General features: G+C 46.2%; 1 protein-coding gene across 8 annotated transcripts in view; it reads right to left on the reverse strand.

Annotated features, from left to right (window-relative positions):
- Positions 1–18,660, reverse strand: part of CD151 (CD151 molecule (Raph blood group)) — a 32,069-nt gene that overhangs the window by 5,474 nt on the left and 7,935 nt on the right. Inside the window, exons 2-8 of one of the 8 annotated variants that reach the window (XM_088166721.1) lie at positions 12,999–13,119; positions 10,954–11,122; positions 10,294–10,394; positions 7,662–7,765; positions 6,524–6,715; positions 1,937–2,011; positions 707–727 (exon numbers count right to left, since the gene is read on the reverse strand). In XM_088166721.1, coding sequence (XP_088022847.1) covers positions 707–727; positions 1,937–2,011; positions 6,524–6,715; positions 7,662–7,745 — 372 coding nt within the window. In that variant the 5' untranslated portion in view covers positions 7,746–7,765; positions 10,294–10,394; positions 10,954–11,122; positions 12,999–13,119. Of the gene's footprint in view, positions 1–706; positions 728–1,936; positions 2,012–6,523; positions 6,716–7,661; positions 7,766–10,293; positions 10,395–10,953; positions 11,123–12,998; positions 13,120–17,658; positions 17,916–18,660 lie in introns of those variants that run through there. The other 7 variants (XM_088166723.1, XM_088166722.1, XM_088166725.1 and 4 more) reach the window with 7 other exon arrangements.

An 18,660-nucleotide genomic window follows, 5' to 3' on the forward strand; every position in this document is an offset into this window, starting at 1 on the left:
AAGTGTGTGATTGCAAAAATCACTGCAAGGCTTTTCTTGATATTAGAGAGACAAAGTCTGATTTTGCAAGAGCAGAATTTCTGAAAGCTGACATGTTCAAGTGTTCAAGTGATTGGATTCAAACACTTATTCCTTTGGAGACTCTTTTAATCTAGCTGAATTCTTCTCACCCTTTGGTGACGGCCAAGTGCCAAAGAGCCACATCCTTTTATGTTATCCTGGTTGCATCTCTTTTTTTTTTCCATACTGCTTCATGCAGCAACACTGCTTCAGTCCAACACCTTTGAAATTCCAAGTTTCCTATACCAATAAACAATGCCAACGTGCATTTTAGATGAAGGGAACAACAGCTGAGTAACCTCTTTATTTACTTTTATTCTACATAATAAGTAGTAAATGAGAGGTCAAAACGTCTGGTTATGCAAAACTGTGCAAAATACAATCTGGAGTTTATTCTCCTTTTAAAACACTGCTTTCTCCAATCCCGTGTGTCAGATGGGGACAGCACCTACCTCACAGAGATGATATGAGGCGTCATTCACTAATATTTGCAAAATGCTTTGAGATCTTGGGCTGGGAAGCTCTATGGAAATGCAAAGGACTTAGCATAATAGGAAGAAAGGAAAAGGTTCAGCAACTGGAAGGCAGAGGCAAATGAAGAGGAGAGTCCATTAGCAGAATTATTACTTGGGAGAGAAGCAGTTACCTGCGGGCTCACGGGGAAGAACTGCAGCATGGAACAGAGATAAAGAACCAGTTTAGACACACATGCAAGCCTTAGACACCAAAGCAACGGCTGAAATAAAAACAGTGGCAAGCAGAGCAAGCAGCCTGCAGCCAGGAGAGAAGCAAGATTTATCAGCCAGAGGGCAAAGGGATGTGCAGCTGTTGATCAGAGATACACTCAAGTGATCTAAAGCACTCGAGGGTACAGTTCTGAATACGCTGTCCCTTATTTCAACCCAGGGATCAGCTCCTCTTCATCCATTGTCACATATCAACCTCATGCCTTTGCACAGATGGATGGACAGATCCTGGCTTTCTGCCATGCCTGCCAGGATTGATCTTTTCCTGTTAAATATGCACATTCATACCCCAGATCCCTCCTGGCAGGAGCCAGTGCAGCTCTTTGGCTCCTTGCAAACCACCAGTGCCCATCCAAGGCAAAGCACAGAAGGTCCAAGAGAAAATGGAATGGCAAGGAGTCCTGGCAGTGAAGTCAACAAGATGGGATGTTCATCTGCTTTTCAGACAGCCATTTGGTAACAATTCTAATTTGCCACTTCCAATCAATTTCCAGACACAGAGCAACTTTGCAGGCTGTTTGTGCCTTGGTGGTTGAATTCTCTTTGAAAGCAAAGTGATGAATTAAGCTCTGCTCTCAGCAACTGCAAGAAGTGCCAAGCCAGACCTGCAGCTGTTGGGAGCATGTCCTGATTCTCCAGCCCCTCAGCTGTGCTGCTTAAGTAAAGCTCTCAAAAAGTTCTTGACCTGAAAGGACCTCTCAGCTAGTCCATTCATTACCTTTGCTGGATGAAGCAGGAACTGTTCCTGTGTCCTGAACATGCTAAAGTGGCACTAATGTCATTTCAGTTGCTTGCACTATGCCTTGGAGGCTGTTAGGAGAGTTCCTAGATCTACACAGCCTCAAAAACTGTCTTCTACAAGGGTCTGCAGAAAAACAGGGCACAAAGTGCACCACAGGAAGGAGCTGAGCAGTAAGGGCTGACAGCCCCTTGGAGTAATGACCATCACTTTGTCAAAACTAGTAAATAATCCAAGGTCTTCTGTATATGGAGGGGAGTGAGCAGGTGAACCACAAACAGACCTGGATGCTGTTCCAAGCATCCAGGCCAAATTTTGGCTGGAGAAATGGGATGATAACGAGCTGTTCTCCCTCCCTTGTCTGAGTCTCCAAGGACTAATGTCCACTCACCTGCTGGTAGTAGATATAGGCCAGGATTCCTGCAATGATCTCCAGGAGAAAGATGCATAGCAACAATATGAAGTACTGTAAAATAATGGGAAAAAGACATTAGAACAGAACATAAGGTGATGCCAAGAGGCAGCTTTTCTTTACCTGGTAAAATGCCTGACTCTGTCTTCACTGATGCTTTTCTGCAGCAGTGTTCAAAAGCAGGGGCAGGGATTAAGACTTCAATAGGGTGGGAAAGGAACAATCCCACAGATTAAGAAAAAAACACAGAATAACTGAGGACAAGCAGCAGCAAGTGTGAGTTTAACTCACAGAGCCAGAGGGATATAGAGAATGGAAAAGTGCAGGCAACCAAGATAAGATCACTGTATAAAAGAAAGTGGTTGCTAGATAACCTAATGACTACACTCAGCATCATGGAAAATACCTAATTCTGACATCAATACAAAAAAAATTTAAACTTTTGCTTGTTTTGACATTGTTTAGGGCATTTCACCAAGTTACTAAGGAGCAATGTATGTTATAAAAATGATTCAAAACAGCCACAGAGGGCCAATTTCACCAAATATACAGCACAGCAGCTGAGCATAAAGCATCATTTGTGCTCCCAGTGACGTCTGCAGGGCTCAGCCACAGGCTGGGGGGCACTGCTGAAGTGGATGGACTTCAGCACTGATTCACACTCAGCACTGGGACTGTATATGCTCCTGAACTGGGATCTAGATGGAAAAGCTCAGCATCTCAAATCAAAGTGAGAAGAACTCTTAGAAGACTAATAGGAGAACATGACTATTTCTTAGAAGAGATTAGTGGCAATGAAGTGAAAAGGGTAAGCCCTGCTTACCATGAGGAGAATCAAATGGGCAGTACAGAAAACTGTTTGGGATCCTTGTTCTACTCAAAAACAAGTAAGAAAGCCAAACCCATGAGGAATATGTGCAGTAGATTGAAAGGACCAGGCAGGTCTGAAGAGCCAGGGTGATGTGTCCAGTTCTGCTCAGGGTCCAAGACAGCTTTTCAGGGAGAAACCCTCTCCTAAAAAGCAGCCTTTGCCTTGCTCATGGTTTCTTTACAGATCCAGGCTGTTCTGTGACTGATATTAAATTAATCTTTCTGTAGATAAAGATGAAGAGACCCTAGCTCCAGCCGTAACAAGGACCTCAAGCTAAGCTCCTGTAAGAGCTGGCTTCCCCAGGACAGAACAAACAAAGTATCTCCCACTTTCTGTTTTACCCTCAGCCATAAGCAGCTACCAAGAGACAAAGCAAATGTCTCCCTACAAATGTAACTGGACATCAAACCTGCACAAAGAAAGGACAGTGAAGATCTGGACACAGCAACGATGCCTTGTGTTGCACAAGGGTTACACTCCCACTGTGCACTCTTCTCACTAGGTATTTCCCACCCCTGCTGCAGGAGTAAAATGACACACTCAGGCTGCCTCTTTCACCCCTGCTGGGCTTCAGCAGCTGCAAAGGAAGGACAGCTGGGTTTTATCTGCAGACCGGGCTTTAATCTGAGCACACAATCTCGGCCTTTCACTCCCCTGCCCCAGGCTCTCCCCCGCAGCGATCCGACCATCTCGGCAGCCTGCACAAGGTACCCATTCATCCCAGGGCAATGAGTCACCCACTGGAGTGCAGGAGAGCTAAAGGCTGCTCCCAGCACTCCCGGGAGGTTGAAAAGGGGCGAGAAAGGCTTGGCAGGCCCTGACACAAGGGCTGGCTTTCTTTTGTTGGCACCTTGTTCTGCCTTAACTGACTTTAACATCATTTCTCTGCCAAGGAGGGGCAGGAGGATGGCAGGATGCTGAGAACAACCAATGGACTGGAAAGCTTATTTATTTTTCCTTGCTCTGTGTAATGTCAAATGCATTCAGGTAGAGTTAAAGTTATGTCACCACAAGCTTTCTGCTCACTGTGCTGGCTTACAGTGGATAGAAACAAACATGTATCCAGCAGACCTTAACAAATCAGAGTCACAAGTAAAACCTTGTGAGGGAGGTTAGTGCATCCACCACCCATGAACCCAACCTGTCTCTGCTGATACACTCCACCATTATCTCACTCTCATCATTCCCTCTGGGCCACTTCTATGTATCATGCTGATATAGGGGAGCAGCAGCTTTCACTCTGGACACACACAGAGTAAGGGCTGCTCTCCCTGCTCTTCAGCTGTAGCTGCAGGGCTTTCTTAGAGATCTGCTATGGGAGGAGTAGGCCAGCTCTGGCATGGAACTGTAGGGACATGCCCTACTTGTTTCCCAAGTCAGACATGTGTGATCACCAGAAGCTCTCTAGCAACCACATGCCTGGACCTGGGTGGGCTCTAAATAAAATTTACCCTGGCTCTGGCTCCAACACTGAGTCAGGGATATTGGGTGTCTCCTCAAGATCTACAGAGTCCAAATTGCTTCCATTCAATTTCGAGTGAGGTACTAAGTGTTAAGTGCTTTGCTCTGAATAACACACAAAATGGTTCAACCCTCCCTACAACCCAAATAACTACCTGGAGACATCTTTCTACTGCCTGAAAAAGAGACAGATAGCAATGATACTCCGAAATCAGCAACCTCACTTCAGTGGGAGGGTTCCAGGCTGAAATGCAGCAGGAACAGAAATCCTAATCCATGCGTGTTCCCTTCTCCTTGCCCAAGGTAGCTGACTAGAAAAGACAGTGTGAGGGGCCAGGCCTGAAGAAAGTCACCTTCTCTCTATAAGCAAGGTCTTCTATTTGACAGGTCTTTCCCTGGGAATCCTGCTGCATTTTGATTGAAGTATGATATAATAGTGGTCTGTGTCCTTGTAAAGAGCTGGACTGCAGCATCACAGCCAGCCAGGCTGCAGATCCACTGCCTTGCCTGCTCATGGAGCCAGAGAAACTCCACCTCTGCTGCCCGAGCCTCAGCACAGCACATGGTTAAGGAAGGCCAGTAAGAAATGACAAAAAAGTAGCACAGCTGTGAGTGATGAGCAATGAAATACTATGAAAAGCCTTGAAGTGGGCTCATAAAACTCACAGTTACATATAAAGCAGTAAAAAAATTCACAGCTTCCCAACTTTTCAAGAGAAGAACAAACTAAAAACCAGATATGGATTTTACAAATAGCATCCAAAGCTGTCAGTAATCGGTTTTTAAAAGCAACAAGGCAGCACTGGGGAGAGCAGAGCTCTGTGCTGCTTATACTGCTCCCTCCCATATTTACATGGGTCTCTTGTACAGAGGGAAAGTGGGACTGGCTGGCACAGCCCCTGGGGTGACTATGAAGCTGTCAGGATTACTGTCTGAGCTCAGAGCTGGCAGAGGCCCTCAGCCAGGCTCACCCAGCCCTGGCAAGCACAGCCCTGTCTCAGATTACTCAGGGCAACCAAAGCAGAGCACAAGCAAGAAGAGACAATAGGTCTGTCACAACCAGCCACTCCGAAAGGACGCGTGGTGTAAGGAGACAGAGTGACCTTTTATTCCCAAGAGACAATTATTAGTTTTCTATGGCAGAATAACAAAGAAAACCCCACTGGGTTTTCATACGTAGCTTCTGGCTGAGGGAAAAAGACAAAGGGAGATCTCTTTGGCATGGAGAGTCAGTGAAGCAAGGCCAAAACCAACTGCTACAGACCAGGAGCCTACTGAACAAGAATCAGCAATGCACTCACTGTGTCTCCCTCTATATTTGTTCTCCCTCCCTGGCCCTACTCTGCTTCTCACGGGGATTATCAGGTCTGCACAGCAGTGAAGCATCAGGCTTGCTCACAACTCTTATTTCTGCTCCTCTATCCAAACTAAAGAGGAGAAATGGGGTCGGTCAGGTGAACGAGGATTTCCAAAGGGAGGAGCTGGCAGCTGAAGTATCTTTTTCTGTACCTGTGAAAGCCAAGAGCCACTGATTGTTATTTCAGACACTGCACTCACCACTGCAGCCCAGACACTAAAACAGAGTGCTGCCACACTCCAGACTGAAAGGCAGATTTGAGAGGGAGCAAGCAAAACAGAAACCTCAGGGATGATAGAAAACTTCAGTGTAGGTGGGTGAGCAGGGAGCTCAGGAAGTAACACAGAGAAAGCTGCAAAAGAAGCAGCAGATTATGAAAACAGTATGGCTCTTTTTTGTGGAAGCAAGACTAAAGTAATTTTTTGCAACTGAAGAAAATATTGGAAATGTTTTATCTTTGACAACTAAGTGAAAAAGTGTATTAATCTGTCTCGAACCTAATGTCATTAAAAGCTAGTTTTATTAGAGGTCTCTCATATCTTCCTCCCCTTCCCATTTTCCAAAACAGAATATAAAATGGGCAAGGAAGAAGGAAGGCACAAAAGCCACAAGATTTTGTTTTGAATAGTTTCAAACAGAAGTTCTCACACAAAGCATAGGTATTACAACTACACTTTTTACTCTTGAACCATGCAGCACATTCTTTGTGAGGATGAAAGAAAATGCTCTGCAGTAAAACCTGTCCCCTGGGACATGAACAGCAGTGCTGTCAGGAGCTGGAGACCTTAGTGATATTTGCTCTAGGATAAACAAATAAGGCTGGTGCACAACACAACCAAGATGCTTCCCCCGAATAAAACAACCAAGCAAAACTCACCACTCTTAGCAAATTCCGCCGCTCTTTGAAGGTGGCACAGCACCCAAGGATGCCAGTGACCATGACCACCACCCCAGCCACCACCAGGATATAAGCAGTTGCAGAGTATGTGCTGGAGGAGAGCAGGCTGATGTAGTCACTCTTCTCAGCCAGGGTCCAGGTGCCCACTGCCATCACAGCCCCACCAGCCAGCTGGGGAGAGAGAGAAGCAGGCAAGTGAAGGGTGTCTGAACTTCCTCACCTCCCAGAGCAACTGGACTGCGACAGCAGCATGTACCACAGCTCCATCAGCTACCCAAAGATGATCTACATTAAAGGATGGACTCTCTAAGACTGGAGCAGGTCCTGAGCTTCAAGGCACCCATATGAGCACCCCAGGCAGCCTGAGATGGAAGCTGCCTAAAACCATCTACCTATGTACAGCAGTTTATACTCAGACCAGAGTCTTCCCAAATGTAGCCACACTGGGTTTTGGGCAAAAAAAACATGTCAAATCTGTATGACCAACCTGGCTGGCTAACCTCTAACCCTTGTAGCAAGTGAACACAGAGAACCCAACCACATCCCTAGCACTTCCCTCTCTTCTAAACCTTCAGCTTCCAGAGGGTTTTAGGCAGCTTCTGGTAAACTCAGTTTTCCTTAAAGGTCTGACCTGGACACTCCATTGCTCTGTCCCATGCCCCAAAGTAAAACACAATCCTTTGGCATCAGTAACTTTCCCAGTGGAAAATATGACTCTAAGAAGCTCTAAAGTGGATCAGCTGCAAGAAGGTGTGTGCCATCTGCCAGCACTCCCTCTGCCATTTTGAGAAAAGCAATGGCAAGACAGTGGAGCCCTCAGGATCCTGGAAAAAGTAAACCAGGTGAAATATCAAGGCTTATTTTTAGGCTTCCTGTAATTTTCTGTATTTGGTAACATGACCTAGAAACAGCCACGTGCTACAGTGTCAAACCATAACTTCTACAGCCTGGACAGCCAAGCCTGAAGGGTGACATTTCACCCAACAGCACAAAGGCTGTGTCCTACTGACAGCAGCACTTCTTCCCAAAGACTTCATCATGCCCATGATTTCTGCACCCCTGACACCAAAACTGCGGTGCCATCTCATTGCCTCTGACACAGACTGAATTTTCTTACCCAGAAAAAGAAGTTGAAGATGAAGAGTAGGTACTTCAGACAGATGGTCCCACATGTTTCCTTCTTTTCTGTATACTCACGCATCTTTCTGGATCACCAAGTTCCTAAAAAAAAAAAGACAAAAACCAGAAAAGCTTGAGTGAGTCAGTCCTCACACCACATTTCCCAGAAGGCCAGCATTACTGCTGTCCTCCTGCAACATCTAACACTTGCAATCTTTTGCTGAAGTAAGCTGGTAAACAAATCACCCAGCTGACTTCAGGGATAAGAGACACTGTTTGCTCATATAAACAGCTCTTAGATCCATTTGGGTGACCCTCATACAAGATCTTGCACAACCCCAGGCCTGCTCTCCAGAAAATCCCAGTGTGGCTCCTGATTACAGGCTGGAGCTGCTGTTCTGAAGGTGGCAACAGAAACCTTGGTCTCTGATATTTATAGAATAATCTGTCTCCAGAGAATATTATTTTCTCTCTGGCATTAGTCACAACTGCCTTAAATAGTTCCTTCTCTAAGTTTGGGCTATTTTTGATCTCTACAACTGTAACTGGGAACACACTTGTTATATGTTCAGATGTCTTATCCTTTTTGAACCTCAGCAATCTGCTGGAGTAATTACTGCTTACTATCCATGGCCCTTCTCACTGGCTAGCTGTCCCCCAGGGCACTAAGAGACTGTCCCAGCTACTAAGAGGAAGAAACACAACCCTTGGCTTTAGATGATCTGACAGTATAAAATGCCCCTGCAGATATGCAAGGAATGGGGTTTTGTTGTGAGCCAGTCCCAGTGCAGTGCTACAGATCTGCTACACCCTGGGCATGTTTCTCAGAACATGATTCTCAGAAGTGGCTCTGCAGTAAGCACAGCTCCATGTTACTTCACTGCCTGTTGTTCAGACCTCAAAGTCAGAACTTCTCAAAAAATATTCTCATCACTGCCTGATCAGGCAGACAGGATAAAAGCACTACCCAGAGCATTGCTGCCAGCATCACCTGTGTGAGGCAGGATGCAGAAGTACAACCAAATCCTCACCACTTGTATTCAATTAAAAAAATAATCCCCTTCCTCCCACACCAGCCAGCAAGGAATGATGCAAACAGTGTGCACCAACAGAGTGCAATGTTTTCCTACACCAGCAATTTCCCTGGAAGCAGGCAGGCAAACAGCCTCTACATTTTTCCAGAGGCATGGAGTCCACGCTTAGTTAAATTACAAAATTTCTTCACACAAGTGATACAAGCTCCCTCAAGGGACCCACTGCAGCTGCACCCAGCCATGAAGTATAGATTCATCTACCTTGGCAAAACACCTGACAGCAAAGAAAGTGAGAAACAGGTACACGCAGCCAGGATGCACATCAGGTGACTATTAGCATTATCTTTGCCACCACACTTCTAATGTCTGGCTTTAGAGCCAGATGAACCAAGGCTGGGAACAGCAGTTGCCCATTCTGCAGCATAATTGTATTTTATTTACAGGAAACTATTTCCTTGTGCTTCATGCCAGCCCACTCAAAAGCTCCAGCCAGGCCTGTGCTTTAGAAACTGACAAATGAAGCTAAGAAGGAAAGCAAGAGTGTGAACATGCCAACGGTCCCACCCATGCCCATCCCTGTCACCGTTTCACAAGAAAACATTTTTCTCCAGAATAACATCTGGCAACAGCAGTTGGCAACAGTATGCTGCTTCACTGGCAAAGGGAGCAGCTCGGAGATGGTGGCACAGATCAAGGAGAACAACTCTTCACAGTTATCTCCAGAAGAAATCAGAACATCCAGCAATGCTCAGATTAATTACCACGTTGCAGCACAAAAGGGCCCCGGGCTTTGGGAAGGAATGGATGCTGCTGGCACTGTATGCACTGACCAGGCTTGCAGATTCTCCATGAGAAGACGCCCCAAGAACACAAAATTCATGCAAGGTGACAGATTTACAGTTCCCAGAGGTTTCATTAAGCCACAGAACAAGAATGGCAGCAGCAAGGCAGCCACACATGCCTGCACGACTCAGAACAGGCACCTCAGCCCAGATCTGAGAGATGACTTCCAGTAACAAGACTTCTGCTCACCCCTTCTACTATCAGGGCTGTATGAGACGAGCACACACTGCAGGCTTGCAGAGACTGACCAGGGCATGATAACCATGTTTTCTGTCCTTAGGCTCCTTGGCCCAGTTTCCCTCTTGCTCCTGAGCATTTTAGGAACCTTCCTTCCTTCCCCTACATATTGCCATAGAGCAGGTGCTGGGCCCTAGCAAGGGATACTAACTTGTCCCTCCTTCTGATCCAAGAGCTCAGAAATCCCAGTCACAGCTCCATCCTGTCCAGGGTGAGGACTGGGCAGACACACAGCCGAGACTGTGCTTGCATCAGATGACAGTCTGAAATCCCCCAAGGTCCTGCTCCACCCAGCACTGGGTACAGGCAGCCTGGCTTCACTGCTGGCAGGAGAGGATATGCCTGCTTCCAGAAAGCTGGCAGGGAACAGCTGCAGGTTTATAAAGCAGGGTGAATCACCAGGGATGGCAGACCATGAATCAGAAAGCAATCAGGGCTGTCTCCTGCTTGATCTATCCTTCCTAGCCAGGAGCAGAGCTGATGGCACTGGCTGCCTCTGCATGCTTAATGACTCACCCAGCCAACTATTCAGGGAAAGGCAGCTCTCTAGACCCTCTTTTTGGAAGTCGTGTTTGTGCTCCTTGCCTCACACAGGGTGATCTGCTGCCTCCCATCACCTGCAAAGACAGAGTCAGACTTCAGGGAGCTATCCTGGTCTTTTGGGAAAGCAAGTGAGGGCAGGAGACTACAGCGAAATGCTTTTCCCAAGGAGCCAAGGCAGCGGGAGGGGGAACCACCATCTGCTTGCCAGGCTTAGGGTCACTTCAGGCTCTGAGCCTCATGGTCCCAAAAAGCACAGAGGTGTTGAGCAGTGTCACAGCACCAGGATGAATACGAGGGCCTCATCCTGAATTCACTGACATACCCAGGGTCTCTTGCCTTCAGTCATCCTTACAACAAACCCTCAGAACTGACATGAATCATTTTTGAAACTGGACAAGAAGCAGCAACAGTAACTAACACACATAATTCTGTTCTATTTTAGACACTGAGGCAAAAACCTGTTCTGAATCATTATCAATAATTACAAATGAGCTCTCTGATGAACAAGAAATGGCAAGCTCTACCACAGGGCTATATTTACAAATACATAAAAACATATTAATTAAACATGAGCTTCATAATGGAAAGTACTTTGCTAACTGAAAAAGTGGTTAGAAGACGAAAAGTACTTGCATAATGAAGTTTACTTGGTCCAGTCCAACAGACTGGAGTTTCATCAGCAAGTTAAATTTCAGCAAGCAATCAAGGAACACAGGCTGTGAAATTTAGTCACACAATGGAAGGAAGTATTTTTATGGATGTCACGAGAATCAACAAGAGGTTCCTACTATGCCCACATACACTGCAACAGAAATGACAGAGAGAAATCATTCTCTAGGGAAAACAAAATGCATTAAGTCGAGAGGAAAAAACAAGTGACAGAAACTGTAGATGAAAGGGAGGAGTAGCAGTCTGAAGATTAATTCAAGAAACTGGGAGTTGAACAGCTTGAATCCAGCTTTCCACCCTGACATTGACATGGGCAAGTCCCTCAGTCTGACCCTTGCCTCTCTCTTCATCCCCAGTCCAAGACCCTCATCTTTCTCTAAACCAAGTGAGGATGTGCACTGAGAAACTCTGCTGATGGAGGAATGCCAGCTGAGAGGCATGACAGCCTCCAGGTGAATGACAAATTGGCAAAAGCCTGACAGCAACACGATTTCACGGACTCAAAAGTGCTTTTGCCAGCAAAGATTATTTCAGCCAGTGAACTGGAACAACCTCTTTCATGATTAGTAAAATACATACTTATACTGAGAGGAATGCCTGGTAAAACAATTTTGGCAATAATTTTTGAGGCTTGCGGGTTCAAATATATCAGAGATTGAGACATGCTAATAATGAAGTATATGAGTAACAGTGAATAACAGTGGAATAACAGTGAAGCAAGGAGGAACTTATGCAAACATCTCAAAAAGATAAAAAAGGTAAAGAGTGAGCTCATCCTGCCCTGTGTGACTGCAAGCCACAACCTCCTAGGAGGGTAAGAATACACAGTGGATGACTGCCAGGCAAGGCTGAGATCATGTCAAATGTGAAACCATTCCATGGTCTGATTTTCTTGGGCCCTCATCCTGCTGTGACTGAACCCTTAGGACAAACCAGACCACAAGAATTCACCAGAAGTTGAGCAGTATGGCTCCAGTTCTGGATGCTAAGCATCTGGGAACACAAGCACTGCACAGACAACTGTGAAACCTGAAACTTCAATGGCAGGATTTGCTCTGCATGTTCCATACCACACCACACTACTGGATTATTCTTTGCAGACCCAAAGGCACACAGAGGCATGCACTCACAGCCCAGCTCAGAAAGCATATGCCATGCATACACACACTCCTGCTGGATAGACATTCATTTAGTCATCCCAGACACTGCTTGGTACATTTGCCTCAACTTGCACAGTAACAGCACTTAATTAAACAGCAAAGAAAGCCAGGCTTGCAGGCTTGTTCTGCACAACCTGCCCTAAAGCAGCATCTGACAGATGGGGAAGAAACAATGCCAAAGCAAATGAATAGCTCCCAGGCCATTAAAAGTATCATTATTTAAAAGTATCGATTTTTGAGTGATAGCAAGCAAATTGGGGTCCAACACATCAGTGACAACTATTCCACAGATAACTCATACAACACAACTTTCATAACTTCTAACATCTTTGCCAAAGCACACAAGAAAAACTTGCTCCAGGAAATCCCACTGCACCTATGCTGTAACTAAAGTGCAACCACTGGGCACACTGCTGGCCTGGAGGGAAATGTTCCACTGGAGACTATCTGAGCTGGGCCAGATAACCCTGGCAGCCATCAGCAAACAAAGCAGACGTCCTTCCCTTGGTATGTGCAGTGCAGGTGTGGGCCAATAACTTTAATCTTCAGCAAACTCACCGACATTCTTTGTCAAGGCTAAACTCCAGCCTTTGAAAGCACGACCTCTCTTGAGTTCCCTCTCTGTAAGATGAAAACAGTACCACTAACGCTTTACCTACCCCACTGAACATCCTCAGAAAGGGCCTCCAGCTGCTTATTGCCTGCCAGAAAGCAGCTAAAAGTAATTTAAGCAAGGCCTTCCCAGCAGAGGGATTCTAAAGCTTGCAGGTAAAAAGTTCAAATTCACACTGTGTGCCATTATCCACCCCAAATTGATAGCCAACATGGATCAGCAGTCTTGACACTGACCTTTCACCACCAAAGCAGGTGACAGCACCAGTGCAAATGTTCAGTCCTCTTCAAAGGCTTTCTTCCACTCCCTCTCTTCTTGCTGGCTCTAGTCCGCTGCTGGATTTAAGAAAGCAGAAAGCTGAAGGAAAAAAGAAGAGAGACACAGAGAATCATGAACTATGCCAAAGACTATTCTGAAACCAATATATGATTATCTGCTTTGCCATCAAGTCCTTTAAGTAGAGAGCACACGATTTCAGAATACACACCTTGTGAATGCATTTGATTAAACTGCAAAGCATGCACTAGATAACAGGGAAGAGCTAAACTGCATCAGTGGGGAGCACGAACATCTTCTGCTGGTAGAAAGCTGTCAGAACAGGTTTGTATTTACTGCTGCATCCTGTTAATGCTGCTATCAATTCTGTCAAAGCTGTGTACACAAAATGACAGCTCATTCTGGTGCAAAAGGCCTGAAAGCAACTCCATGAGAAAGCTCAGGAAGATCGTTCTGTGCAGTGCAAAGCCCTTCATGGTGTTAGTGCCTTGAAGTGATCAAGTCTTCAACCTGGTCATGGGCAACCCCACCCTCCCTCCTTCCTCAGCTCTCCCTTCTGATGAAGCCATGTAGCCACTGATAGCCACACTCCAGTCATGGGACTCATCCCATCAGGATTCAGTCATGGCAAGCAGGTTGTGGCTTTCTAGCAGCACAGTGGCTTCCACCTCCTCCTGTTTGTTGCCCACACTGAGTGTACCAGCGCAGAGACTTCACCTAGGCTGTCAGTCACAACACCTTTCTAGAGATATCCCCCGGTGTACCCAGCACATGGCAGAAAAACAGACTGAGGGCCCTTGCTAGCACTCCATCCCTCTAACCTTGGCGTGTCATCCCAAGGCTTGTCATTTCTGTGGAGGCAGCTAGGCTGCATAAGGCTGCTGTACTGGAAAATGGCCTCTAGCATCCCCTCTTTCTCCTGCTTCTCTAAAGCAGAGGGTCTCAAACTTTTTGCAATCACTTGTACTGCCACAACCTCATCCATCTCACCTTCATCCTACAGCAGGCAGGTCTGAATCTCCCTGCTAGGCTTTCACTGCCACTGCAGGCAGCAGGATGGAAGGGGAGGAGGATAACAAGTCTTCTTCCTCAGCCTGTTTGGATACTGAATTAATGATCCTTTGATCTACACCACGACACCAATTTACTTCACAAAGTAAGCCTGAGGCTTGAGCTCCTATCTACTGCCCATAGAGAGATATGGAAGCAGTAATACCTCCTGACTTGCCTGGGTGGGATAATGGAGCATTTGAAAACCACCTGGGAAGAGATAAGAAGGTACTTTTTATTAGCAGATCAAATTTAACAATCCCTAGCCATTTTAACTTTCTCTTATGTTCAAGTAGGGGGTTCCTGCAGGCTTTACCTAGCACAGTATGGATGACACACCTTCATCTATAACCAGCTTGGATTACCTCTGCTTCCATTCCCTATGAAAAATTATGCCAATAAAAGCCAGAAACTTGTTGATTCACATTACCACACAGCCTCTAGACCATAAAAACATCTCTTCAGAGAAACAAGTGAAAATTCCGTTTCTTGTGCCACTGGAAAGCAGGCCAAATAAAGTTCCTGGCTTCGTTAATTAAAGATCAGATAAAGGAACTTTGTGAAGAAATAGGGAGAGAGAAAAGGCACAGCAATAGTTCTTAAGCATCCTCCTCAGGCTGGGCCCAAACTCTCCAACACCAGCCCTAGTGTCCTGCCCTTTATTCATGTGCTTCGTGCAGCTCCCACGCTCCTGGCTTTTCAGAAGGGAAAGCTGACCCGGGACACAAAGCTCAATGCTTTGCTTTCCATCTCAGCATGTTGGAACGTGCTGCAAAGTCAAAGTACTTGTGCCTAGGGCTGGGGAGAATGCAAAACACAAGTCAGACATCCGTGGAGGAGGAAAAGCTCCTTCTAAGGAACTGTCATTTAAATTTGGGGAGGAGAGGGGGGAAGGTACACAGAACAGATTTTGGACAAAACCCCTCCTCCTTGACATCTCTGGCAGACCCTGCTTGACCCTACCTCTTGACTGGGAGAGCACTTTTCCGAAGAGCTGAGAGGGGGGAAGTAAGTTCCCATTCTGGGAGTCTGGGAGGATCTCATATCAACACTCTGTGTCCAGGCAACATCTCCAGGGGCACATGACAGCCCTGCTGCCACCCCTCAGGATGCTTGCCAAATCCCTCCTTTCTCTTCTGCCCTGGCTCAAGCTGCTGTGTTTTCCCTCAAGAGAGATGTAGCCCCCAAACTCCTGCTAATTTTGATGAGAGCCAGGTATCCAGAGAGGAGCTGCATGCCTAATACAACCGAGCAGTCACCTGCTCTTTGAGACAAGAGCTGTCTCTCCAAAGAAGAGTGCTCAGCCCTCTCACTCGTATTTTCAAGACTGCTTACTCCCCAGGGGAGGGGCTTACTGAAGCATAAATAACAATAAGCATTAAATTTCAAACTCAGCAAGGATTTACATGTTCAGCGCCACCCACATACCTGCAAATTAAGTGTTTTATGAGGGAGTTAGCCAAACCGGGCGAGGGATCCTTGAGGATAACAAGGACCTTGGCATAAAACCAATTTTACAACCACTAAGAAAAGAAAGCATGAGAAAGATAAGAGTGATCGAGCGTGCCTGGGACTGTGTGTCTGTACCCTAGCACTGTTTCACTACAAAGCAAACAAAAAACCCTTCCCTGACAAAACATTCAGAGTCAGGCACAAGCTGAGAGCAGAAAGCCCACGTCTCCTGCTCCCAGAAATGGGTAAGCAGGGAAACAAGCAGCCTCTCCAAGCACCTAGTCCCCAGCAGGAGCTGGGAGGCACCCACTGCGTGACCAAGGGAAACTCCTGCTTCGTCAAACAACATCCTCTTGTATCCCATAAGGCCTCCTTTATCCCCAAGGATCCCAAAGCACTTTAGGCTATTTATACACAGGAACCACTTCACTAGTCATTGAACTGAGGAGAGGAACAATAACCCTCTTTTCTCTCACTGGAAGCAGCAGAAATCAGTGCCTGGCTGTGTTTGCAGAGAGCTCATAGCAATGAGGGTTTGACACAACAAGGAGCAATAGTTCAGATAGGTCAGGGCCAGCCAACAGACAAGGCAAATTCTTTACTGCAGCCTACTATTGGTACTTAAAATTCTATTTTCCCAACTCTGTTCAGAGGCATTGTGGGATTCTTTTTCTTTTTTTTTTTTTAAGCAGGGCTTTGTCTGTGCTGGAGAATTTACCAGTAGCATTAAACCACATTTCTAAACAAAACATTTTATGTCGAATCAACTTTCTGCCTGATCCCTTCCTATTCATTATCTTCCTATTCATCCCATTCATTCTGAGCCCAGTGCTCAGAAGCGAAGTCACTGGGTTCTCAGTGTTTTCAGAGAGTGCTCACAAAACCTCCCTGCCCTGTAGCCATGCCAGTACCAGGACCAAGTCAACAAGCACTAAAAGTCCTGGGAAGACAGAAATCCTCCCAGCCTCCACAAAGCCTATTCAGGCAACTCTGGACACGAATTCAAAGTGCTCTCCAAATAACGTAGCAGTGATAACAATTTTTTCACTCTCTACAAAGAGTTGGGTTTTTACACAGTGGTTTGAGCTGAGGGCAAAGACTAACCAAAGAACACATGCTGCATTGTAGCTATTACACACTCACTCAAAATTTGGCTGCAGCTCTCAGTGCAGTTTTGTTGCCTACAAATCTGTACATTGAAAAGGTGCTCAGGTAAAAGCCAGTAGATTTTCTACCTCCCCACAGTATCAGGTGCATATCCCATGGCAGACTGTCATCTTCACTGCACCAAACTCACAAACAAATCATAGGGCTTAAAATCCCACTGTCAAAAACATACGTAGCAGTTTTTGAGAGGGCAGGCAGTTGGTGTGTCACCACAAGGTACATTTCTAGCCTCTCAATCACACAGTGTTCTACAATCTCAGTGCCTGCAAGATCCTCTGCCTCTTCAGAGCACCCCAATAAAGAAAACACAGAGCAGGTTATAATAGGAGCACAGACAGATTAAGTGCCTCTCCCAGCAAAGAGAAAGGGTGAATTTGCCCTCCTCAATATCCATCCTCCAGCAGCCAAGCTGTCCTGTCTGTATTCTGCCTTGGTCTTCCAGCAAAGCTATAAACCACAAAGTTTGTAAGTTATTTGTTAGCCCTGCCTTGCCTGTGCCCAAGACACCTGACTGCAAACAGCACAAAAGCAAGAGGTGTACAAAAACCCACACCAGCTTTAGCTTTCGTACAAAACTTGTTTTGTTTTGAATGAGTTGCTCCTGTTCTCACTTTCTGTGGTGCAAACAAGCAAAGTAAGTCTCTGGAGTCATCCCACACATTTTTCCCAGGCAGCCTGCCTCAATGTGAACTCCACTAAAATAATATTTTAAAAGCAGTTGACAAGGGATTTGGCAGTGGAAACCAAGGTTAACATTCTTACTGCTTCAGACCTGCTGCTGATTAGCTCAGGACTGGTGCCAGCCATGTCAGAGAAAATCTCTGAGCATGTCAGCAGTGGAGTAGGTACCTGCAGTACCAAGAAGGGAGTGATGCACTCTGCAGTGCCCTGGCCCACTGACAGAAAAGGGAACATCATGCAGACTCAGAACGGCGAAATAGCAGCTCTCACCTCATCATGGCAGCTACAGATGCCAGTGACAACTTCAGGAGCCTCCCTTTCCACCCGGAATATCTTCATGTGGGAACACTCACACCTGGAAATACCCACTTTGCTAATAACAGCATCAGGAGTGGCCAAGAAATCTCTTCTGACCGTCAGTCCTTATACACTCCCAGTAACATTGTCTCTGGAGGTGCTCTGAAGCAGTCACTGAACAATCTGAGGAGTTATATTCCTCTCCACAGCTAAAATCACTTTATTAGACTCAGATCAAATATCAAGCACAGTCAAGGGCAATTAAATGGCATTTCATTTCCCAGAGCTGTAAGTCGAAGTTCATAGGAGCTGTCTCTCTCCTGTTGCTCTAGGAGCAGCACTGGAAACAATGCTCAATGCACGCTGCGTAAGGCTGCCTTGAAAAGGATCGTTCTTCCAGTAAAATTAAACAACTCCCAGCCAAAAATAAAGCATTCCTCCCCCTTCCGCCCTTCCCTTGTGTAGCACGTTTTAATGATTCCACCAAAACCATTTACGCAGCTGTTTTTGGAGCAGCCTGTGAAGTTGACCGGGAGGCACCAGCATGTGGATAAACAACCCGGAGGCAAGGGCTGCCTCCAGGGAATTGCTGGCCCTTCACCAGGCTGGCACCAGGAGACAAGATACAAAGAAGTCCCTGGTTCCAAAGCACACACACACACCATGAATCTCCAAAGAAATCCCCCAGCCCCATTCCAACAAGGTTTCCCTGAAACACCTTGCTCTGCCGGCTGCATGGGGAGCTGGGCTTGCTCTGGTCAAGCAAAGGCTCAGGCAAAGGGCAGCTCTCCACGAAAGGTGAGAGCCATAGTCAGTCCAGCAACTCTGGCACGTCTGTCTCAGTGTACATCCTGGTTCTGGCTGGCACAGAGTCAGTGCTCTCCTGTGGTTTGGCTTTAGGATGAGGAAAATGTTGGTAACAAACATGTTTTGGTTGTTGCTAAGTAGTGCTTACTCTAGATCAAGGACTTGTCC

The sequence above is a fragment of the Sturnus vulgaris genome, chromosome 6 (assembly GCF_052056855.1).
Source record: "Sturnus vulgaris isolate bStuVul1 chromosome 6, bStuVul1.hap1, whole genome shotgun sequence".
NCBI classification, from domain to species: Eukaryota; Metazoa; Chordata; class Aves; order Passeriformes; family Sturnidae; genus Sturnus; species Sturnus vulgaris.